The sequence below is a fragment of the Mobula birostris genome, chromosome 6, assembly GCF_030028105.1.
Source record: "Mobula birostris isolate sMobBir1 chromosome 6, sMobBir1.hap1, whole genome shotgun sequence".
Lineage (NCBI taxonomy): Eukaryota > Metazoa > Chordata > Chondrichthyes > Myliobatiformes > Myliobatidae > Mobula > Mobula birostris.
Genome location: NC_092375.1, coordinates 130825702 through 130851763, shown reverse-complemented (window position 1 = coordinate 130851763; position 26062 = coordinate 130825702). Strand labels below are relative to the sequence as shown.

Below are 26062 nucleotides of genomic sequence, written 5' to 3'. Positions count from 1 at the left end.
ACAAAAAGTAGTGGATCAGCCCAGTCCATTACAGGTAAAGCCCTCCCCACCATTGAGCACATCTACAAGGAGCGCTGCCACAAGAAAGTGCATTCATCAACAAGGGCCCCAGTCAAGCTGTCTTCTCACTGCTGCCTTCAGAGGTACAAGGGCCTTAGGTCTCACACCACCAGGTTCAGGAACAGTTATTACTCTTTGAAGTTCCTGAACCAGCATGGATAGCCTCAAGTCTGAACTTATCAATTCACTTTCAAAGTCTCTGCAACTAATGTTCTCAGTATTATTTACTTACTTATTTATTTTTATATATTTGAACAGTTTGTTTTCTTCTGCACAATGGTTGTTTGTCAGTCTTTGGGTGTAATTTTTGAATACCTGCAAGAAAACAAATCTCAGGGTAGTATATGGTGACATATACATATTTTGATAATAAATTTCCTTTGAGCTTTGACCATTAGAGTAGAAGGGAGAAGTGAACAATAATTGGAACCAGAAGTAGGGTGGGGAAAATCTGTGTGTTAAGTGGGTGAATTGAACCAGGAGGTGGGAGGGGATGAAGATGAGTGAGGGGATAATGGGAAGAGAACAAAAATTAGAGGACTAGGAGATCAGGAGGAGCTGGGGGAGAGGGGGAAAAGAACATGGGGAGGGTAGGGGAGTCCCTGAAGTTGGAAATTATTTATGTTATTGGGTTGTAGACTACCCAGATGGAATACAAGGTGTTGCTGCTCCAGTTTGTTTTGGTATTCAGACATGGCTTCAAGTGGACAGGGCCTGGGAGATGAATATTCAAGGATATACGTCCTATCGAAAGGACAGACTGATGGGCAGAGGGAGTGGGGTGGCTCTGTTGGTGAGGAATGATATTCAGTCCCTAGCTGGGGGAACATAGAATCAGGAGACGTAGAGTCAGTATGGATAGAACTGAGAAATTCTAAGGGTAGAAAGACCCTAATGGGAGTTATCTACAGGCCCCCAAACAGTAGTCTGGATGTAGGGTGTAAGTTGAATCAAGAGTTAAAGTTGGCATGTTGCAAAGGTAATACTACAGTTTTTATGGGGGACTTCAACATGCAGGTAGACTGGAGGAATCAGGTTGGTACTGGACCCCAAGAAAGGAAGTTTGTGGTGTCCCTCGGAGATGGATTCTTAGAACAGCTTGCACTGGAGCCTACCAGAGAGAACACAATTCTAGATTTAGTGTTGTGCAATGAACCAGATTTGATCAGGGACCTCGAGGTAAAGGAGCCATTAGGAGGTAGTGACCATAATATAATTAAGTTTTAATCTACAATTTGGGAGGGAGAAGGGAAACTCGGAAGTGTCAGTATTACAGTTGAACAAAGGGAACTATGATGCTATGAGGGAGGAGCTGGCCAAAGTTCAATGGAACAATACCCTAGCAGTGATGACAATGGAACAGCAATGGCAAGTATTTCTGGGAATAATGCGGAAGGTGCATGATCAGTTCATTCCAAAGAGGAAGAAAGATCCTAAGGGGAGTAAGGGGAGGCCGTGGCTGACAAGGGAAGTAATGGACAGTATAAAAATAAAAGGGAAGGAGTATAACATAGCAAAGACGAGTGGGAAGCCGGAGGATTGGGAAACTTTAAAAGTGCAACAGAAGGTAACTAAAAAGGCAATACGCGGAGAAAAAATGAGGTAGGAAGGTAAACTAGCTGAAAATATAAAGGAGGATAGTAAAAGCTTCTTTAGGTATGTGAAAAGGAAAAAAATAGTTAAGACCAAAATTGGGCCATTGAAGACAGCAGCGGGTGAATTTATTATGGGGAACAAGGAAATGGCAGACGAGTTGAACAGGTACTTTGGATCTGTCTTCACTAGGGAAGACACAAGCAATCTCCCAGATGTAATAGTGGCCAGAGGACCTAGGGTAATGGATGAATTGAAGGAAATTTATATTAGACAGGAAATGGTGTTGGATAGGCTGTTGGGTCTGAAGGCTGATAAGTCCCTGGGACTTGATGGTCTGCATCTCAGAGTACTTAAGGAGGTGGCTTTAGAAATCATGGACACATTGGTAATCATTTTCCAATGTTCTATAGATTCAGGATCAGTTCCTGTGGATTGGAGGGTGGCTAATGTTGTCCCTCTCTTCAAGAAGGGAGAAAGAGAGAAAACAGGGAATTATAGACCGGTTAGCCTGACGTTGGTTGTGGGAAAGTTGCTGCAGTCAATTATAAAAGATGAAATTACGACACATCTGGATAGTAGTAACAGGATTAGTCCAAATCAGCATGGATTTACGAAGGGGAAATCGTGCTTGACTAATCTTCTGGAATTTTTTGAGGATGTAACTATGAAAATGGACAAAGGAGAGCCAGTGGATGTAATGTACCTGGACTTTCAGAAAGCCTTTGTTAACGTCCCACACAGGAGATTAGTGGGAAAAATTAGGACACATGGTATTGGGGGCAGAGTACTGACATGGATTGAAAATTGGCTGGCTGACAGAAAACAAAGAGTAGCGATTAACGGGTCCCTTTCAGAATGGCAGGCGGTGACCAGTGGGGTACGGCAGGATTCAGTGCTGGGACCGCAGCTGTTTACAATATATATTAATGATTTAGATGAGGGAATTAAAAGTAACATTTGCAAATTTGCCGATGACACAAAGCTGGATGGCAGTGTGAAATGTGAGGAGGATGTTATGAGAATGCAGGGTGACTTGGACAGGCTGGGTGAGTGGGCAGATGCATGGCAGATGCAGTTTAATGTGGATAAATGTGAGGTTATCCACTTTGGTGGTAAGAACGGGAAGGCAGATTATTATCTAAATGGAGTCAAGTTAGGAAAAGGGGAAGCACAACGAGATCTAGGTGTTCTTGTACATCAGTCACTGAAAGCAAGCATGCAAGTACAGCAGGCAGTGAAGAAAGCTAATGGCATGCTGGCCTTCATAACAAGGGGAATTGAGTATAAGAGCAAAGAGGTCCTTCGGCAGCTGTACAGGGCCCTGGTGAGACCACACCTGGAGTACTGTGTGCAGTTTTGGTCTCCAAATTTGAGGAAGGACATTCTTGCTATTGAGGGAGTGCAGCGTAGGTTCACAAGGTTAATTCCCGGGATGGCGGGATTGTCATATATCGAAAGATTGGAGCATCTGGGCTTGTATACTCTGGAATTTAGAAGGCTGAGAGGGGAGCTTATTGAAACATATAAGATTATTAAGGGATTGGACACGCTGGAGGCAGGAAGCATGTTTAAGAATTAGGGGTAGGCCATTTAGAACAGAGTTAAGGAAAAACTTTTTCACCCAGAGAGTGGTGGATATATGGAATGCTCTGCCCCAGAAGGCTGCGGGGGCCAAGTCTCTGGATGCTTTCAAAAAAGAGATGGGTAGAGCTCTTAAAGATAGCAGAATCAAAGGTTATGGGGATAAGGCAGGAACTGGATACTGATTGTGGATGATCAGCCATGATCACAGTGAATGGCGGTGCTGGCTCAAAGGGTTGAATGGCCTACTCCTGCACCTATTGTCTATTGCCTATTCGTATTCCTCCTAGCAGTAGAGAATGGACAGGTCAATGTGGGAATGGGAATGGGAAGGGGAGTTGAAATAGTCTGCAACTGGGAACTTGAGCTGGTTGTTGTGGACTGAGGCAGGTGTTCTGCAAAACTGCGGCTGTAACGGCGGCTACACTGGGAGCACTGAATGCAGTAGACAAGTCTAGAGGCAATGCATGTTAACCATCGCCTCATTTGGAAAGTGTTTAGGTTCCTGAATGGTGGTGAGGGAGGAGGTGTAAGGACAGGTGTTTCCTCGCACTGATGCTGCTAGACCTACTGAGTTTCTCCAGCAGATTGTGTTGTTGCTCCAGGTTCCAACCTCTGCATCCTTCTTGTCTCCTCGAATGCTGGAGATTTGTATGTATAAACTGGCAGTGAAGCCTTATTGCAAGCTCTGTGTGGCATGATGCTATGGCCAGCTCTTTGTGTACTATTGATCTGAAAGTCAAATGCTAACAGCAAAGCTTCCATTAAACTGAATTCAGATTGAGTAAATGACATTAATCAGAGGGAAGTATTATGTTGCAGGCACAGAAACGTTCCAGCAGCTTTCCTAAACCCTTTGAGCTGTCTTGTTTTCTTCTTTTCAGTTTGTTAGATTGTTTATTTGGAGAACAAGCTCAAACCTGTCTCCCTCAGTCCCAGTAGGGTATAATTTAGTGTGATCTGAATTGAGGCAATAGATCAGAGAGGTCTGTGGACATAGAAAGTGGCACCATGTACTCCCAAGAGCAGCAAGCTGATTTGAATGGAACTGTTCACTGTGACTAAAATAAGTAAGCTTTCTATCATTTAATGTCCAGGTCCAAATTGAACCTGCTGTTATTTAAAAGGAAAGTTGGAGTAATTCTTCATGCAAGAATAAAAAGGCTTTAATAGATTTGACATTTGTTTTTTTCTTGCCAGTGTTTTATCGGAGTTTTCTCCCAGGAAGTGTTGGCACGTAGCTCCACAGTGTGAAATTTGCAGATCTCTGGACCACACAATGATGCAAAGGCCAAGCCTCACTTGGTCATCAACCCACTGGAAGTTACCCATGAGCAGCAATCTAGTTGATTTTGCCCTCCCTGCTCCAGGGTGTAGAAACCAATGGTTCCACACTGGCTGTTCATCTCAGGCACCATACTGGTAGTAAGATGCATGTCCCGAGCTAGAGAAAGCATTTACAGCAGTAATACATTATTAATAGTTTTCTACTTTTCTTTCTGAATTTGGGAATATCAAATCTTGACTATGATGCTGATATACATATTAAAATAGGTCACACTGCTTAACATGATTTCTCCACCTGCTACATTCCACAAACAAGATGAAAGACTATTGGATTCATTTTGTTTTTGTACCTTTAGTTAAGGGAGGAATGTTGGCACAGCTCTGTGCTGCTTTGAAAAACGTCACTGAATGCTTAACAAGTCACTGAACAAACGTGTCTGTGTCTCAGTCATCTGTATTTGAAATGCTTAGTTTAGTATCTTCTTCAAGCAAACAAACCCTCCAGGGACCTGAGTTAACATCCAGGCTGGCATCCATTGTAGGACAAGAGCAGTGCTGCACTGTTAGGGATGCCGCTGGTCAGATAAAGCATTAAATTGAGGCCAGGTTTGATTTTTATTAGGGACGTTAAATGATCTTATAACACCATCCAAAGAAGATCAGGGGAAAACAGGGGAGATGAGGCTGAGTACAGGGCTACGGTAGGAAACTTTGTTGCATGGTGTGAGCAGAATTATCTGCAGCTTAATGTGAAAAAGACTAAGGAGCTGGTGGTAGACCTGAGGAAAGCTAAGGTACCGGTGACCCCTGTTTCCAGCCAGGGGGTCAGTGTGGACATGATGGAGGATTACAAATACCTGGGGATACAAATTGACAATCAACTGGACTGGTCAAAGAACACTGAGGCTGTCTACAAGAAGGGTCAGAGCCATCTCTATTTCCTGAGGAGACTGAGGTCTTTTAACATCTGCCGGACGATGCTGAGGATGTTCTACGAGTCTGTGGTGGCCAGTGCTATCATGTTTGCTGTTGTGTGCTGGGGCAGCAGGCTGAGGGTAGCAGACACCAACAGAATCAACAAACTCATTCGTACAGCCAGTGATGTTGTGGGGATGGAACTGGACTCTCTGACGGTGGTGTCTGAAAAGAGGATGCCGTCCAAGTTGCATGCCATCTTGGACAATGTCTCCTATCCACTACATAATGTACTGGGTGGGCACAGGAGTACATTCAGCCAGAGACTCATTCCACTGAGATGCAATACAGAGCATCATAGGAAGTCATTCCTGCCTGTGGCCATCAAACTTCACAACTCCTCCCTTGGAGGGTCAGACACCCTGAGCCAATAGGCTGGTCCTGGACCTATTTCCTGGCATAATTTACATATTACTATTTAATTATTTATGGTTTTATTACTATTTAATTATTTATGGTGCAACTGTAACGAAAACCAATTTCCCCCGGGATCAATAAAGTATGACTATGACTATATCCTGGCAGATATTTGTTGTTTCTACAGTAGATTACTTAGGATGTTATATCATTTCTCATTTTGAGACTTTTCTGACTATAAAATGATTACCACAGGTATTTCTAATATTGCAATAATGGATTCCATAAAGTCACCTTGTCTCCTGTCTTCATCCACCTTCCACCCTCTCACAGCCCTTTTGTTCTTTTCGCATTTTAAAACTTGTCCTATCTGTAACTTCTAGCATTTCTGATAAAAGATCATCTAACTGAAATGTTGACTTTATCTTTCCCCTTGTTGCTGCCTGAACTTCTGAGTATTTCCAGTACTTTTACTGTATGAGCAGCACAGTAGCATAGCTGTTAGTGTAAACCTTTTACAGTGCCAGTGATCTGGGTTCAATTGCTGTCTATAAAGACGTTCTCTCTGTGATCACGTGGGTTTTCTCCGGGCTCTCTGGTTTCCTCCCATATTCCAAGGATACACGAGTTAGGGTTATTGAGTTGTGGGCATGCTACGTTGATGTCGGATGTGTGGCGACACTTGCCGGCTACCTAGCACAATCCTTGGACCGCGTTGGTTGGTGAAGCAAGCGAAGCATTTCACTGTACATGTGACATATAAAGTTAGTCTTATCTTTATTCATATATAAGAAAACTAAATTTACTGATATGTCAGGTCCTCGCCATAGAGTTGTTGGTCCCACACGATCAAAGTTAAGCCAAAGCCATTTTTATTCTGAAAGGCAGAAGTCCTAATGTATATGTAGTGCAGTCAGGGCTGATTTTGATCCTTGTGAAAGCTTCTTGTATACTGAGTCACACAGGTGCAAGGTAAATAGAAAGGGCTGGGGAAAATAATTATTTTGACCACTGTAGATTAGACTCTGTGTGCGGTAAGAATTTCTTGCTATGAATAGAAAGCTAATTTTGTGCCAGCACGATCTGATTTCTGCTAGATTGCTGTTCCTTTCACATCTTCTATCCAAAATTTTAACTTTACACCCCAACAGATTTTGAACCATCTGCTAATGCAGACAGCTTCCCTCAGTCTACCGTGTATATACCAGTTGTGATCTCGGACATCATCATCAAATCTCTTCTAGATCTTCTTTATTCCAAGAAGAACCCCAACTTCTCCATTTAAGCTTCTTATTGAAACCGTTCATCCCTTAAACCATTCCAGTAAGCATTTTTCACATCCTTCCCAAAGTTAGTTGACCTGTACTCCAGTAGTGACCTAACCATTGCATTATGCAGGTGCACCACAACTTACTTACCTGCTTTCGTTCACTCTCCCTCTACTTAGAAATCCCAGGATCGCATTTGCATTATTAAGCATTTACTCAACATTTTCCTTCCCTTTGTTTGTTTGTTTATTTATTTAGAGAGACAGTGCAGTACAGGTCCGTCAGCCCAACAAGCCATGCCACACAGCAACCCACCTATTTAACCCTAGTCCAATCAGAAGGCAATTTACAATAACCAGTTAACCTTCTAACTAGTATGTCATTGGATTGTGGGGGGAAACCGGAGCAACTAGAGGAAACCCATGGAGTCACAAGGAAAACATACCAAGGATTAATGTGCACCCAGTGTCATCATTTTCTTTGGAATCGTTCCATTTAGCCTGTATCACCCCAAAGTCTTTCTGCCACAGTGTATCACTTCATACTTCTCTAAATATCACCATCACTTCTCTACCCAATCAGCCAGGGTAACTATATCTGCTTGCAATTTATTACCATCTCCTCCATTGTTTGCATCTCCAAACTTTCTGTCATCCATTGAAGGATCTAGTGCTTTCCCGTTGTTGGTGGCATCCGTTAGTCTCGCGAGACCATGGATCTGCACCTGGAAAGTCTTGCACTGGAGTGTCCTCTCCAGGGTGAAGGCTTGGGCAAGGTTGTGTGGAAGACCAGCAGTTGCCCATGCAACAAGTCCGATGTTGTCCAAGGGAAGGGCAAGGGCCGATACAGCTTGGTACCAGTGTCGTCGCAGGAGTTGCCAGAACGAGGTTGAAGGCAACATCGGACTGCCTTAGGGACTCCAGCTCCAGATTTGTCCTCAGGGTTTACTCCCGAAGCCTTTCCCATGAGTGGGTATGGCTGCAAGGCAGCGGAGGTTTGAAATCAGAGTTTTCCCTCTCTTAGATGGACTGCCTTCCCAGGCTGACAAGCTCCATCTACCCGAGGCACTGGTTTTAAGGTGCCAGGACCTGCCTTCGCCCCCTTTCCTGTCAGTAGGAACAGTTCCACCGGGCTTAGAGGCTAAGCCACACGAGAAGGCCAGGAGTTGGACTTGGTTGTCAGAGGCTATTTGAGGCGCATGCCGTGAGTAGCAATTTTAGGTAGTGGGAGCTTGTCCCACTACCATTCCTCGGCTTGACAACTTTCGAATCTAACTCTTAGCGGAGTCATCGGGACGCCATCATGATGGCGTTTTTTTAGCAGGCTTTCTTACTTTTACGAGGCCGAGTTGCTAGCTTGACGCTCAACCCAGCGTGGATGGAAAGCATGCAAGGGAGCTGGCTGGATTTGAACTCAGGAGCCTTCGCTCCGAAGTCCGTCACTGATACCAGTACGCCATCAGCTGGCTTTCCCGGTGTATATGATGAATAAACTCTTCTCAGGCTTCCAGTCAGGTACAGGTATCAATTTTAACCGATGTTTTGATGACAAACTCTGTCATCTTCATTAGGGATGATGCCTGGGCCTGTGTAGTCCGGTGGTTTTTATACCCCCGTCGTCTGTCCCACCTGATTTCTGCTATCCCACCTAGTTTACAATTGAATTCCACTTCTTACTTAGAGTGAGATCTTTGTCTTTGTTAAAATTCTTTTTCCTCTAGTTTTACTTTAATGGCTTCCTTCACCAGGTGGTCCCAAAAGCCATTGGTGCGGCACAATAGTTTTGTGCCATTAAAGTCAATCCTATGGCCATTGCGAATGCAATGTTCTGCTACCACTGATTTCGCCGGGTAACCCAAGCGGATACATCTCCAGTGCTCCTTGATGCAGGTTTCCACAGTGCGCCCTGTCCGGCTGATATACGCTGCTCCACATTCACAGGGGATCCTGTAAACGTCAGCCGTCCTGAGTCCCAGGTCATCTTTGACATGCATAAGCTGTTATCTGAGCTTTCCTACAGGTTTGTGGATGGTGTTAATCCGGTATTTCTTCAGGATCCTGGCAATCCTTCCCAAAGCCCTGGAAATACAGATGGTAGCAATGGGTTCCTCCTCGCTGTTAGGTTTCCTGTTTTTTCCATTGGCCACTTTAAGCATGGTTAACTGTGCAAAAGCTACTTTGGACCCGGAGAGTCTTCACGAGGAAATAAGATGATTACGCATGACACTGCTACAGAATGGCTACCAGGTGAAGGAAATCAATCGGGCCCTTAAAAGAGCCGACAGAAAAACCAGGAAACCTAACAACGAGGAGGAACAGAGGCCAACTAAGTGAACTTGATTAATTCTTTTGAGTTGGATCTAGCAGTGTAGTCATGCTTCATCAAAGTGCAAGCAGCATGCAAGAAGCCATGCTGACTATCCTTATTCAGTCCATGTCTATCCAAATACTTACATACTTGGTCCATTAGAATACCTTCGATAGCTTTCCTACTACTGATGTCAGGCTACTGGCCTATAATTTCCTGGTTTATTTTTAGATCCTTTCTTAAACAGTGGAACAACATTGGCTATCCTCCAATCCTCCAGTACCTCACCTATCACTAAGGATGATTTAAATACCTCTGTTGGGCCTTGGGGATTTCGGCACTTGTCTCCCGCAGGGTCCAAGGGAACGCCTTGTCAGGCCCTGGGGATTTATCCACCCTAATTTGCCTCAGGACAGCAAACATCTCCTTTCTGAAATCTCTATAAGGTCCACTTTGCCTCACTTCTATGGCATCTGTGTCCATCTCCTGAGTAAATATAGATGCAAAACATCCATTTAAGATCTGCCCTATTTATTTTGTCTCCACACATGGATAACCATTCTGATCTTCTAGAGGACCAATTTTTGCTCTTAACAAACTATAGAAGCCCTTGGGGTTCTCCTTCACCTTGTCTGCTAGAGCAACCTCATGCTTTCTTTTAGTCCTCCTGATCGCTTTCTTAAGTGTTCTCATGCATTTATTGTACTCCATAACTATCTCATTTGTTCCTACATGCCTATACCTGCCATAGACTTCTTTTTTTCTTAACCAGGGCTTCAATACCTCTTGAAACCGAAGGTTCGCTACACCTGTTATCTTTACCTTTTATTCTGACAGCATGTAACAAGCTTTGTACTCTCAAGTTTTCACTTTTAAAGGCTTCCCACTAAGCAAGTACATCTTTGCCAGAAAACAGCCTGTCCCAATCTACACTTGTCAGATTTTTTCTGATACCATCAAAATTGGCCTTTCTCCAATTTAGAATCTCAACCTGCGGACCAGACTTATCTTTTTGCATATTTACTTTGAAACAATGATCACTAGATGCAAAGTGTTCCCCTACACAAACTTCTGTCACCTGCCCTGCCTCATTCCCTAATAGCAAATCAAGTATCGCACACGCTGTCCTTGGGACTTCTATGTAATGGTTAAGGAAACTTTCCGAACACATTTGACAAACTCTATCTCATCTAGTCTTTTTACAGTATGGAAATCCCAGTCAATATGTGGAAAGTTAAAATCACCTACTGTAACAAACTTGTGTTTCTTGCAACAGTCTGTGATCTTGCTACGTATTTGTTCCTTAAAACCCTTTGGACTGCTGAGTGGTCTGTAATATAGGCCTATTAATGTGGTCATACCTTGAATGATTATAATTACCCGGTTACACTGGACAACAAAGATTTTGCTTCCTGAATTCTTTTAGGTGTATCTTAGGGTTTTGGGCTGCTGATCATGAAAATCACCATGAAATTTTTCCTCTCCTGCACCATTTTTTGAAATTGCCTATGTTTGTTATTTCAAGTCATAATTCAAGTCAGAATAACTGATGCCAAGATTAAGGAAGGCATTTTTGTTGATCCACAAATCAAACAGATCATCAATGACAGGCAATTTGAAGAACTTCTAGTGGGACTGGAGAAAATCATACAGAAGGCATTAAGGATACAGGTGTCCCCCGCTTTTCGAACATTCGCTTTATGAAACCTCACTGTTACGAAAGACCTACATTAGTTCCCTGTTTATGCTAACAGAAGGTGTTTTCACTGTTACGAAAAAAAGGCAGCGCACGAAAAAAGCAGTGCGCCGTGCGCCCCAAGCAGCCGCTCCTCCTCCAGAACGGCATTCTCACCGGCATTGCTTAAACACGTGCCTGTGAGCAGCCGTTTGCAAGATGAGTTCTAAGGTATCGGAAAAGCCTGAAAGAGCTCATAAGGGTGTTACACTTAGTATAAAACTAGCCATAATTAAGCATTTCGATCGTGGTGAAGGAAGTAAGAACAAAGTGAGTTTAGCTTGTGGAAGTTGATGAAGGTGATGTTGAAGAGGTTTTGGCAGCCCATGACCAAGGACTGATAGATGAAGAGCTGACGCAATTGCAAGAGGAAAGGATAACAATCGAAACCGAATACAGTAGCAAACGGACCAAAGGTGAAGTCGTCCAGGATCTGACTGTGAGGCAACTACGTGAGATTTTCGCTGCAATGATAAAGTATGACTTTAATTTTGAAAGGGTATGTTGGTTTAGGGCATATTTGCAGGATGGTTTGAGTGCTTACAAAGAACTGTATTATCTAAAAATGCGCGAGGCTAAACAGTCAAGCAAGCCTTCCACATCAGCCACAGCAGACGACGAACCTCGACCTTCGACATCGAGGCAGGCAGACATAGAAGAAGATGACCTGCCTACCCTCATGGAAGCAGACGACGAGATGACACCCTAGTGTCCCACCACCCCAACCCCCAGACCGCGGGCAGATGCCGATCCGCAGAGAATGCAGCGGTAGCCGGGAGGCACACAGCGTATCTTTAAGAAACAAGCCAAAATAAACATGCTAATTAATTAGGTGCCGCCTGGCACGTAATTAATTAGCATGATTATTTCGGCTTTTTTCTTAAAGATGTGCTGGATGCGTCCCGGCCACTGCTGTACCCCTGCATGCTTCACAGATCGGTATCAGTTGGCAGCCTGCAGGGTGGGGGCCACTGCACCACCCCAACCTGCGACGACTTAGCCTAACACACCATCATCAGTATGCTCCATGTCTTCCCGATTCCCGTAAGTGATACTACACTCTACATACATTATTTCTACTTTATATCGGCTGTGTATTTTTACGTGTTATTTGGTATGATTTGGCAGCTTATAGCCTAAAGGTTACTGGAGAGAGTGTTTTTGCCAACAGCGCTTATGTGAGATTTTCGGCCGAGAGCACTTGAGTGAGATTTTCGCTACGGAGAACAGTGTAGAATTGTTGTAGAGAAATATTTATATAGGCTGTGTATTTATCATATCATTCCTGCTTTTACTATATGTTACTGTTATTTTAGGTTTTATGTGTTATTTGGCATGATTTGGTAGGTTATTTTTGGGTCTGCGAACGCTCAGAAATTTTTCGCATATAAATAAATGGGAATTGCTTCTTCGCTTTACGACATTCCGGCTTACGAACCATTTCATAGGAACGCTCTACCTTTGGATGGCGGGGGAAACCTGTATTGTTGAAAATTTTCTTGGCAACTACAGAGAACCAAATTACGTGCAACTGGTTGACAACATGCTTCATGCATACAAAACTATGTAGTGTAACATGTCACTAAAGATTAATTTTCTGCATTGCCATTTAGACTTCTTCCCAGCAAATCTTGGCACTATCAGTAACAAGCATTGTGAAAGGCTTCATCATGACATTGCGGTCATGGAGAAACGGTATCAGGGTAACTAGAATCTATCGATGCTGGCTGATTGTTGTTAGACACAAGTGAGAAGCCTCAGACACTGACTACAAATGAAAGTCATTCAACAAAACACTTTTAGCTTAGTTGAACTATTGCAAAGCATCAGCACCATTCTGCAATTAGATGCATTATATTCAATAAAAGTTAATTTCTTGTTTCTGCAAAGTCCCACGTGGTACAAGTAGTCTGAAATTATATTTGTGTTCAGCTTCAAGCAGTCTATCGTAAACAAAAAAAATTCTGAGGAAGCAACACTTCTGAAAAAATTTGTCATCCAGTGTAATCAAACGTGAGTGCTTTCTAATTATGGTTTAATGGATAGTAACCATGCATTTCCCACCATAAAAACCTGGTGAGATTATATAGTTCTGTGCAGGTAGTTGAATCTGGGATAATCTGATGATAATCCAAGGAAGATACAAGAGATACAGATATGATCTCTGGAAAGGCATCTCACCAGTGAGGAGGCAATTGCAAAACAAGCCTGAATCACTGAAGGATGCTCCACTGATGTGGTAGGGCTTGAATGCTATCACCTCTCACAAAGTGAAACCAAACAACATCAGTGACAACGAGGCTTTGCTCTCAAATGAGCTGAAAGTCTTCTATGCTCACTTTGACAGTCCAAACATGGAGGAGCCTCCATGAACTCCCAATGACCCTGTTATTTCAGTCTCTTGAGGGTGACATGAGAGCATTCTTCAGGAGGGTGAACCCACAGAAATCATACTGTACTAAGGCCTCTGCTGATCAACTGGCTGGAATGCTCGTCAATATCTTTAACCTCTCGCTTCAGCTGTCACAGATGCCTACCAGCTTCAGTTATACCAGTATATAAGAAAAACAACATGGTAATCTGCCTCATTGACAATCATCCAGTAGCACTTACATCCACTGTGATGAAGTACTTTGAGAGGTTGGTGATGAAACATCAACTCGTGCCTGAGAAGCAACTTGGATCCACTCCAATTTGCCTACTGGCACAACAGGTCCACAACAGATGCCATCTCATTGGCTCTTCACTCAACCCCGGAACATCTGGACAACAAATATGCATACATCAGGATGTTTTTTTTACCGACTACAGCTCAGCATTCAATACTGTCATTCCCTAAAAACTAATCAATAAACTTCAATTCATTGGGCGGAATACCACATTGTGCAATTGGATCCTTAATTTCCTCACTTGCAGACCCCATTCAGATCAGATTGGCAACAACTTCTCCTCCACAATCTCTTGTCAGCACAGGTGCACCACATGGCTGTGTGCTTAGTCCCCTGCTCTACTTGCTTTATACTTATGACTGCGAGGCCAAGCACAGCTCCAATGCCATATTTAAGTTTACCAACAACACCACTGTCGTTGGCTGAATCAAAGGTGGAGATGAATCAGCATATAGGAGGGAGATTGAAAATCTGGCTGAGTGGTGTCACAGCAACACCCTCTGACAATGTCAGGATGGAGGAAACCGGAGGTCCAGGAGTCAGTCTTCATCATGGGAATCACAGGTGGAGAGGGTCAGCAACTTTAACTTCCTCGGTGTTATCATTTCAGAGTGCATGTAAGTGTAATTATGAAGAAATAACTGCATCACCTCTGCTTCCTTAGAAATTTGTGAAAATTCAGCATGACATCTAAAACTTAGACAAATTCTATAGAAGTATGGTGGAGAGTATACTCAGTAGTTGCATCACGATCTGGTATGGAAACACCAATGTTCTTGAACAGAAATCCTACAAGTAATGGCCCAGTCCATCCTGGGTAAAGCCCTCCCCACCATTGAACACATCTACACAGAGTGCTGTCACCGGAAAGCAGTATCCATCATCAGGGACCTCCACCATCCAGGCTATGCTCTCTCCTCACTGATGTTATCAGGAAGAAGGCACAGGAGCCTCAGGACTCACACCACCGGGTTCAGGAACAATTATTACCCCTCAGCCACCAGGCTTTTGAACCAGTGGGGTTAACTTCACTCAATTTCACTCGCCCCCTCACTGAACTGTTCCCCCAACCTGTGGACTCGCTTTCAAGGACTCTTCAGCTCACGTTCTCAATATTTAATACTTGTTTTTTCTGTTTTATGTTTGTACAGTTTGTTGTCTTTTGCACATTGGTTGTTTGTCTGTTAAATTGGGTCCAGTCTTTCATTGATTGTGTTGTACTTCTTGTATTTACTGTGTATGCCTGAAAAAAAACCCAACAAATCTCAGGGTTGTATGTGGTGATATTCAGTATATGGACTTTGATAATAAATTTACTTTTAACATGGGACTTTAAATCCATATCTTGATTCCTTCCTTTATAGTCTTGGTCAGGAAGTCACTTGTTGTGTTAAATTGGCTAACGATATTACCAAGAATTCTTCTGGTGACCTTATTACCCAGCATTGGAGCCTGAACAATGCCACTGGTTTATGTCTCTTTCTTCTCCCTTCCCTGAGTTGCTCTGTCACTCTGGTCAAACTTTTGTTTGCTCATTGTTAGCATATGATTCTGCTTCTGTGAACACCCTGTGGCACTTAATTATGTTGTTGAAAGTAAATAGCAGCTTCCAATTAGAAATATTCCACTTCTAGAGAATAAAGTCAAGTCTGATGAAATCACAGGGCAGAACAAACCGAACATGTGTGGGAGAGTAACCTATTGAATAGACCTCTCTATTCCAGAGCCCTCTTGGGACTATTGTGTTATGCTGTTTCCCAAGGCAGGGTAGTGGAGAGCAGGGACCAGCTTTCCATACTTAAAGATAAATAGGGATGTTTATGGCTATATCACATTATAGTTGATGAGCCACAACGTAGGGAAGCTGTGGGCTGTCAAGCTGCATGATCATCGTGCTTCTGAAAGTGGTCACTTTGACTCAGCATGCATGGCCGAGCTTCCAGTCAGCCATGGAGGCTGCTCGGATGTGGGGGTCGTTGTATAATAACACCTCTCATGGGAAGACTCTCCCAACCCCTTCACCTTCTTTTCTTCCCTGTAACTTCATTAGCCCCTATTCAAGCTCTGCTTTGCTAAACAAGATAACTAATTACTGCAATTCAAACTCAACAGGCAGAAAAACAATAGTTGACAGGGCCTTGGAACAATTGTTGTTATTCAGTGTACCGATTGCTGGATCCCCAAGGCATTCTGAAGACCTCGTTGGCTTGGATATGAAAGGATGGCTATATCACACACAGGAAAGACTGTGGTAACAGATTAGCAGAGAATTATGGGGAGGCAGGTTAATGCAGAGATGATAACTGTGTTTGCTGTTGTGTTACATCAGAACATTAATTTTACAAGGATTACACTTACCACCATGAAGGAAAAAGAGAAGAGTTGGAATTCTTTTCTGTAGGCTGAGGGATGACCTGATAGAACTTTTTAAGATGTGTTTCATACAGTAGATTCATGGGTGTTTTCATGTGAGAGAGACCAGACACATAAGCTACAATTGTGAAGTAAGCCCAGTAGAAACACTGTTATAGAATCACATAAAACACTACAGCACAGAAACAGGCCTTGCGGCCCATTTAGTCAATGCCAAACTATTATTTTGCCTAGTCCCATCAACCCATACCTGGACCATAGCACAGCATACGCGTGCCATCCATGTAGTTATCCAAACTTCTCTTCAGTGTTTCAGTCAAACTCACATCCATCACTTCCACTGGTAGCTCGTTCCACTCTTGCAGTATCCTCTAAATGAAGAAGTTCTCCCTCTGGTTCTCCTTAAATATTTCATCTATGACCTCTAGTCCTAGTCTCACCTAACCTTGGTGGAGAAAGCCTGGTAGTGTTTACCCTATCTATACCCCTCATAGTTTTGTACACTTCAACAAGAGCTCCCCTCATTCTCCTACGCTTCAGTGAATAAAGTCCCAACGTAGTCAACCTTTCACAATAACTCAGGTCCTCAAGTCCCGCAACATCCTTGTAAATTTTCTCTGTAGTCTTTCAATCTTATTGATACCTTTCTTGTTGGTGACACAATACTCCAAATTTGGCCTCACCAACATCTTATAAACTTCAACACAACACTCCACCTCCTGTGCTCAATACTCTGATTTATGATGGCCAGTATTCCAAAGCTCTCTGTACAGTAGCATGCAAAAGTTTGGGCACTGCCGGTCAAAATTTCTGTTACTGTGAGTAGAAGATGAACTGATCTCCAAAAGTCATAAACTTAAAGATGAAACATCCTTTTCAAAATTTTAAGCAAGATTAGTGTATTATTTTTGTCTAAACAAGCCTGATGCATTTTGGAAACAAGTCCTGTGGACTGATGAAGTTAAAATAGACTTTTTGGCTGCAATGAACAAAGGTATGTTTGGAGAAAAAAGGGTGCAGAATTTCATGAAAAGAACACCCCTCCAACTGCTAAGCATGGGGGTGGATCGATCATACTTTGGGCTTGTTTTGCAGCCAGTGGCATGGGGAACATTTCACTGGTAGAGGGAAGAATGAATTCAATTAAACACCAGCAAATTCTGGAAGCGAACATCACACTGTCTGTAAAAAAGCCGAAGATGAAAAGAGGATGGCTTCTACAACAGGATAATGATCCCAAACACACCTCAAAATCCACAATGGACTACCTCAAGAGGCGCAAGCTGAAGGTTTTGCCATGGCCCTCACAGTCCCCCGACCTAAACATCATCAAAAATCTGTGGATAGACCTCAAAAGAGCAGTGCATGTAAGAGGGCCCTAGAATCTCTCAGAACTAGAAGCCTTTTGCGAGGAAAAATGGGCGAAAATCCCCCAAACAAGAATTGAAAGACTCTTAGCTGGCTACAGAAAGCATTGATACTTGCCAAAAGGGGTGTTACTAAGTACTGACCATGCAGAGTTCTCAAACTTTTGCTTCGGGCCCTTTTCCTGTTTTGTTATTTTGAAACAGTAAAAGATGGAAATAAAAAAAGTTTTCTTGCTTAAAATATTAAAGAAATGTGTCACCTTTAACTTTATGCCTTTTGGAAATCAGGTCATCTTGTACTTGCTTAGCTATTCACAGTAACAGAAATTTTGACCAGGGGTACCCAAACTTTTACATACCACTGTATGTGATGCCACTTTCAAGGAATTATGTATGGTATTCACAGATCCCTTTGTTCTACTGCACTCCTCTTATCCCTACTGTTCATATTCTTGCCCAGAGAGTGTTGAGAATCTAGTGCTAATCCCCACAAGTCATTGAGATAAATAATTTTAAACTAGATAAATATACAATAAAACAAACAGCAGGATATGCTGATGAGCTGAAATGAAGAAGAGAACTTGTTGACCACAACACAGGATATTGGTCTAAATGCTGTGGCTTTTGTGCAATGTTGTTGGCATTCTATGTGTGCAATTCTAATAGTTAACCCAGTGAAGATAAAATTCCCAGAAGCCTGTTGTACATCTCAATGTCTCAAACCTTGTGTATATTTTACATAAATTATTTACTGGGGCATCATATTTCCTTATTCCATATCCTATCCATTATCTGGATTTCACACTTCAGTGAAGTATAAAGGTTGACCATTTTTTTGAAAACTTATCTTTATTGACTTTCATTTGGAATATCTTGCTTCCCAGAGAGCTGGAATTCATTCTCTTTCAGAATTAGAATCGGGTTTAATATGAAATATGTTGTTTTGCACAGCATTACAGTGAAACATATAAAGAATACTATAAATTACAAGAAGAAATATACATTTAAAAATGAAATGAAATAAATTTTGAGGGTACAGAATCTTTATGTTCCTGTTAGGTTGAAAGGAAAGGTTAGAAGTTTGAGAGAGCCATGGTTTTCAAGGGATATTGGAAACTTGGTTCAGAAAAAGAGAGATATCTACAATAAATATAGGCAGCATGGAGTAAATGAGGTGCTTGAGGAATATAAAGAATGTAAAAAGAATCTTAAGAAAGAAATTAGAAAAGCTAAAAGAAGATACAAGGTTGCTTTAGCAATTAAGGTGAAAATAAGTCCAAAGGGTTTCTGCAGTTATATTAATAGCAAAAGGATAGTGAGGGATAAAATTGGTCCCTTAGAGAATCAGAGTGGACAGCTATGTGTGGAGCCAAAAGAAATGGGGGAGATTCTGAACAACTTATTTTCTTCGGTATTCACTAAGGAGAAGGATATTGAATTGTGTAAGGTAAGGGAAACAGGTAGGGAAGTTATGGAAACTATGATGATGAAAGAAGAGGAAGTACTGGCGCTTTTAAGGAATATAAAAGTGGATAAGTCTCCGGGTCCTGACAGGATATTCCCTAGGACCTTGAGGGAAGTTAGTGTGGAAATAGCAGGGGCTCTTACATATGACATATATATAGGCATAATGACATATTTCAAATGTCATTAGAAATAGGACCTTGAGGGAAGTTAGTGTGGAAATAGCAGGGGCTCTTACATATGACATATGACATAGGCATAATGACATATTTCAAATGTCATTAGAAACGGATGGTGCCGGAGGATTGGCATATTGCTCATGTTGTTCCATTGTTTAAAAAGGGTTCTAAGAGTAAATCTAGCAATTATCAGCCTGTGAGTTTGACGTCAGTGGTGGGTAAATTGATGGAAAGTATTCTTAGAGATGGTATATATAATTATCTGGATAGACAGGGTCTGATTAGGAACAGTCAACATGGATTTGTGTGTGGAAGGTTATGTTTGACAAATTTGAAGAGGTTACTAGGAAAATTGACGAGGGTAAAGCGGTGGATGTTGTCTATGTGGACTTCAGTAAGGCCTTTGACAAAGTTCCTCACGGAAGGTTAGTTAGGAAGGTTCAATCGTTAGGTATTAATATTGAAGTAGTGAAATGGATTCAGCAGTGGCTGGATGGGAGACGCCAGAGAGTAGTGGTGGATAACTGTTTGTCAGATTGGAGGCCGGTGACTAGTGGTGTGCCTCAGGGATCTGTACTGGGTCCAATGTTGTTTGTCATATACATTAATGATCTGGATGATGGAGTGGTAAATTGGATTAGTAAGTATGCAGATGATACTAAGATAGATGGAGTTGTGGATAATGAAGCAGGTTTTCAAAGCTTGCAGAGAGATTTCGGCCAGTTAGAAGAGTGGGCTGAAAGATGGCAGATGGAGTTTGATGCTGATAAATGTGAGGTGCTACATTTTGGTAGGACTAATCAAAATAGGACATACATGGTAAATGGTAGGGCATTGAAGAACGCAGTAGAACAGAGGGATCTAGGAATAATGGTGCATAGTTCCCTGAAGGTAGAATTATTCTGGCCTTTATAAATCAGAGCATTGAGTATAGGATTTGGGATGTAATGTTGAAATTGTACAAGGCATTGGTAAGGCCAAATTTGGAGTATTGTGTGCAGTTCTGGTCACCAAATTATAGGAAAGATGTCAACAAAATAGAGAAAGTACAGAGAAGATTTACTAGAATGTTACCTGGGTTTCATCACCTAAGTTACAGAGAAAGGTTGAACAAGTTGGGTCTTTATTCTTTGGAGCATAGAAGGTTGAGGGGGGCCTTGATAGAGGTATTTAAAATTATGAGCGGGATAGGTAGAGTTGACATGGATAGGCTTTTTCCATTGAGAGTGGGGGAGATTCAAACAGGAGGACATGAGTTGAGACTTTAAGGGCAAAAGTTTAGGGGTAACATGAGGGGGATCTTCTTAACTCAGAGAGTGGTAGCTGTGTGGAACGAGCTTCCAGCAGAAGTGGTTGAGGCAAGTTCGATGTTGTCATTTAAAGTTAAATTGGATAGCTATATGGACAAGAAAGGAATGGAGGGTTATGGGCTGAGTGCAGGTCGGTGGGACTAGGTGAGAGTAAGCATTCGGCATGGACTAGAAGGGCTGTGATGGCCTGTTTCCGTGCTGTAATTGTTATGTGGTTAAATAGTGAGGTAGTTTTCATGGGTTGGTTCAATGTCTGTTCAGAAATCTGATGGTGGAGGAGTAGTAGCTGTTCCAAAACATTGAGAATATGTCTTAAGGCTGCTGTACCTCCTCCTTGATAGCAATGACAAGAGGGAATGTCCAGGGTGATGGGGGTGTTTAATGATGGATGGTGCCTTTTTGAGGCATCACCTTTTGAAAATGTCCTTGATGTTGGGGAGGCTGATGCCCATGATGGAGCTGACTGAGTTTGCCACCCTCTGCAGCTTTTTCTGATCCTGTGCAATCGCCCCACTATACTAGATGTTCATGCAACTAGTTAGAATGCCCTCCACGGTACATCTGGTGAAATACCAAATCTCCTCAAGTTCAAGTCATACATTGATTTTGTTTTTACATTCCAGTAAAACAATGTGAGCAGCCTGAAGTTTATCTTTGCTTCTTTTTTATCCTGACTTTTTACATGAGTAGTCACCACTTAAATCTAATCTGCACAACAGTAATGCTGCCAGAGAGGAAAGGAAAGAGTTGGTCAGACCTGGAACTATATTAGTCTTTCTCATTTATTTATTCAAATAGAACATAGCAACATTTTGCAAATTGCTTGCTTTTATTTTACATAATGCAGTTTATAGGTATCCTTGCTCAAGCATAACATTTCTTGGTTTGCCAATTGTACTTTCATCAGGATTCAACTATGCTGCTAACCAATTAATAAAACCCGGCAAGAGACAGGAGTCTACTTTTTTCCTCATTAATTTACTGAATTTGCCATCAATCATTTGAGTGAAAAAGCAGACTGTTTAGATTTTACAATAATTGATTGAAGTGGAAATCTGGCCAACATGTTGCCTTTTATAAATGAATCTCACCTTCAGGATACCTCTCAACAGTCAAACCTCTGACTGCCCTATAACTTTCCTTCTGCACATTATGTCAAAGTTTCTGTGTCCCTCCTTCCTGCTCAATTTTCTCTCTGTTTACTCTGAAGGCAAAAACGTGCCTTTGTTAGCTGGTTCAGTTGATAATGCACTGAGCTCGGAGTCATAAGCCTGGAAGTTCAAGGTTGACTCCAGAGAGTAATACCTAGCAACTCATTGTACTACTGAGAGAATCTGAGGTAACATGTTTCAGGCAAGACATTAAACTGAAACTCAGTCCAAGTTCAAAAAAGAGAAGGACATTCTGCCCAATGCTCTGGCCAATATTTATCCCTTAGCTTGTTTAACTGAAGCACTCGTTATTACTTTGCGCATAATATGGGATCTCTCTGTATGAAACTCTAACATTAGAGCACAGTACAGGCCCTTCAGCCTCTATGTAGTGCACTTAAGATCAATCTGACCCTTTAATTAGTTGCCTCACTTTTTACTTTACTACACTTGCACATCAAAAAGTGCTTTGAAACGTGTTCAGGTTGTGAAAGAAGCTATATAAATGCCAGTTCCATTTCCATGAATCTTGGTTGGCAGTAGTTTTATTTTTGCATCAGATATTTTAGCATAGAAAGTCACACATGTTATGCAGATATTGTGGGAAAGTGCAGGGTAAATTGCCTTGGTCCCATTTGAGTATTTCTCATTGTTCTGTCTCTCAGCAGCTTCATTTGTCCAACTGCATACATCAAACACTGGCTGAGGTCATGAACCCAGCATGTGTATTATAATTGCTACAAATGTTTTTTTCCCTCTAATTTCTGAATGTGAGCTTGAAGGGTGATTTGTAATGTCTCATTACACTTTAGCAAGGGAGGGATCGAATTTTATCCAGCAGCAGAAGGATAAAATTATGATCTAACAGTCTTCCCCTGAACTACTTCATAGTTACCAAGTAGTTCAGTCTCTATTAAATAATGAAATGTTGCAGTACTGTAGCATCAAAAGTGAGGTAACCATATTGAGCACAGCAAAGTTCCAGAATTCCATTATGATCAAATGGATAATTGACCAGAATATTGGGAAGGTTCTCTGCCCCTCAAATGATGCTGTGGAATGGCAGTCCATCCAGAATGCAGACAATAGCTGTATCATGTCGCACTTGGTCAGAGCTGCACAGGATTGTCAACCTACCTCATCTGCTCAGGTGCAGAGCTCAAACTCAGTAAATGCTGACTTAGTAATAAGGAAACTATTGACTTACTGAGCCATGACTGATGTCTAGTGACTATAGATGTGGTAAATTAATTTGCTATGCAGAAGAGTGACTAATGCCTGAAACCAAAGTAGTGATTAAATGATTTTATTTGTTCCAGCTCATGAGGGAAACCAATTCGAAAATTGTTCATGTCAAGCCCAAGGTCTTTTGCCTATAAAATTGTTTAAGATTTTTAGGCTTTACCCTACGTGTTAACAAAATTATTCAATTAACTGATTAATAAGTCAATACAAGGGGCTGAGGCATAGTATTTTGTATCTATAGTTTTGGTTCATTCTTGTTGGCGTACGAGCAAATATTTTGTGTCATTTAGGTTAATCATTCCTGATGGATTTGGACTATCCCAAAACTTGTTAAGTAAGAAATTTTGTTAGAATTATGTTATGGAAAGAATATTTTAATCATATGTAGATTAAACCCTCCCCATCATTGAGCACATCTATGTGAAACTTTGCAAGAAAGCAGCATCCGTCATCAGGGACCCCATCCACCCATTACATGCTCTCTTCTTGCTGCTGCCATTAGGAAGCAGGTACAGGAGCCTCAGGACTAACACCACCAGGTTCTGGAACGGTTTCTACCCCTCAATCATCAAGCTCTTGAACCAATGGAGATAACTTCACTAGCCTTATCACTGAAATGTTTCCACAACTTATGGATTCACTTTTAAGAACTCTTCATCTTATATTCTCAATATTTCTTGCTTATTTATCATTAGAATCATTATTATTATTATTTCTTTCTTTGTGTATTTGCACAGTGTGTGTCTTTTGCACACTGGTTAAATGCCAAAATTGGTGCGGTCTTTCATTGATTCTATTATGAATTTTTTGAGTATGCCCGCAAAAAAATGTATCTTGGGTTTTATATGGTGACATACATATACTTTGATAATAAATTTACTTTTAACTTTGAATTTTATTGCTTTATCAATACTTGTAACAGCAGCTACTTGTAATTTATTTCATTTTTGTACAGTAAGCTTATAATGTGGAATCAAATAGATTTACAAAAGGTACTGCAAAATTGGGATTAGAGAGGATGTGCCAATGTGACTGGGCATCATCACAAATTTTTCAATTGATGCAAAGCTTGAAACTAAATGAATAGTGAGGTTGGTGGCAAACATCATCTGCTTGTGAAATAAAGAGACACGAAAGATAACAGTTAATCATGAGAAGTGAGAAATGGAGCATTTGCTAGGAAATCTAAGGAGATACACACTAAACTAAATGGTACATTATTAAAGGACTGACAGGAACATTGAGATCCTGGGGGTTCCAATTGACAAATGTTTGTACGTAGGAAGATAAGTTGAGAAGTGTATTTTAAAAATGTAGACTATTAATATAGAAATGATGCTAAACCTTTTTATAAATGATTGGTTAGGGCCCAGCTGAAGTATTGCATTCAGACTGGGAGAGCACATTAGGAAAGATGTCAAGGCTTTGGAGAAGGTGTGGTAGAGATTTACTGAGACAACATTAGAGATGAAGGGTTTCTCATTTTGTGGAGCGACCAGAGAAGCTAGAGCTTAAAAATTTTTGAATTTTGACAGAAGAGTTAAAAAAATTATTTAAAGTTTTGATGCAGTGAGTAATGAAAAGCTTTCTGTTTGCAGAAACAACTGTAAACAGAGGCTGTAGTTTAAGTCAGAAAACTAAAGTTTATGGTATTTGTTGATGTTCATTGGATACAGGACACCATGGTACACAGTCATTATATAATCAATGCAGCTTATTTTGGCTAAGGGTTATTGTACTATGGCATAGCCTATTACAGTACACCAAAAAGCATACTTAGCACTGTGGTTCCATTCGCAGGATTGGGAAAAGTGTTGATCTGTTGTAAGCACATAAAATTGTTTGGTTGAGTCCAGATAATTTGAAATTGTACAGTTGTTTTTTTGTTGCACTTTTTTCATTTCAGAATTGAAATATCAACGGAGAAGGTTATAGAAATATAGAAGAGTTTACAGTTTAACTAACCAATTCAGAAACTGGGAATGCCTCAAACTGCATCACACGCAATGATTTACTTTTGAAAGAATATTGTGGTGAGAAATTAGCATCCAAATCACACACAGGAAACTTCCACAAAGAGCAAGAATATCATCTGTTGTATTTCGGTGAAGAATAGATATTGGTATTGGAGTGAATTTACTTAACTCTGTTTTATGGATTCCTTCACAACCATTTTAAAATGACAGCATGGCCTTGTTTTCATGTCTCATGTGAAAATGGTAGCTCACCAACATACCACATTCCTTCAGTACTAGATTGGGTCGCCACCCTAGATTTTGAACCCACAACCAGCAGACTCAAGGATAAGAGTTTCTAATTTCAAAAGACACTTCCTGGAACAGCATGGGAATATCTACTTGCTCCCTCAGGATTCAGAAGAATGGCCTTGAGTCCAATCATTGCTGAGCTAGCCAGGAATTTGAGAGGAAGAGAAAATAGAATGGAGACCTTGTTGTTGATGTAAATAGCATGATCAGCCAGCACTAATGACAAGGTATATAGTTGTAGACCATCCAATTGGATGAGCTGTTCGGAATTTATCAAAGCAAATCTATCTCTCTCCCAATGATAGATGTCAAATGGAAAGCAGAGGGGAAAAAATATATATTTCTTAATGTCTTGACTATTGTTGCAAATACTTTGTACATCAGAAACTGTATCTATGGCACCTTTAGTTTAGTAAAACATCCTAAGGCAAATATATGGACAGTTGACCAACGCTTGATTAAAGAGAAAAGGTTTCAGGGGATTTTTGAAAGGCATTCCATAGTTTTATGAGATTAATAGCAAAAGCCATAGCTGTCAATTAGAGATTGGAACTGAAAGAACTCGCTTTTTGAAGAGTTTTGAATGAGGTTACAGGGACATGTGCCATTTGAAAATGTGCATGTTAATTCTAGGTTTGCTGTACTGCTGTACTTGGAGTCATCATTAAGAGCAAAGATAATGGGGGAAATGGTGCCTTTCAAGGCATTGGGGGGGGAGGAGAGCTGTTACGGAGCAGACTTGATGGGCCGAATGGCCTGATGCTGTTCCTATGTCTTATGCTGATTGGGTGAAAAATAGTAGACCAGAAAAACAGAGCAATGATGAGGAATTAAGCAGCAGATACAATCCCATTTTAAATGCCCATCTATG

General features: G+C 41.4%; 1 protein-coding gene across 9 annotated transcripts in view; it reads left to right on the top strand.

The window, feature by feature from the left end:
- Positions 1-26062, top strand: part of plekhm3 (pleckstrin homology domain containing, family M, member 3) — a 149660-nt gene that overhangs the window by 110786 nt on the left and 12812 nt on the right. Inside the window, exon 11 of one of the 9 annotated variants that reach the window (XM_072261322.1) lies at positions 4438-5597. The exons of the other annotated variants lie outside the window; for them this stretch is intronic. Within the exon in view, the coding sequence (XP_072117423.1) occupies positions 4438-4491 (54 nt within the window). The 3' untranslated portion in view covers positions 4492-5597. Of the gene's footprint in view, positions 1-4437; positions 5598-26062 lie in introns of those variants that run through there. 9 annotated transcript variants of the gene reach the window in all.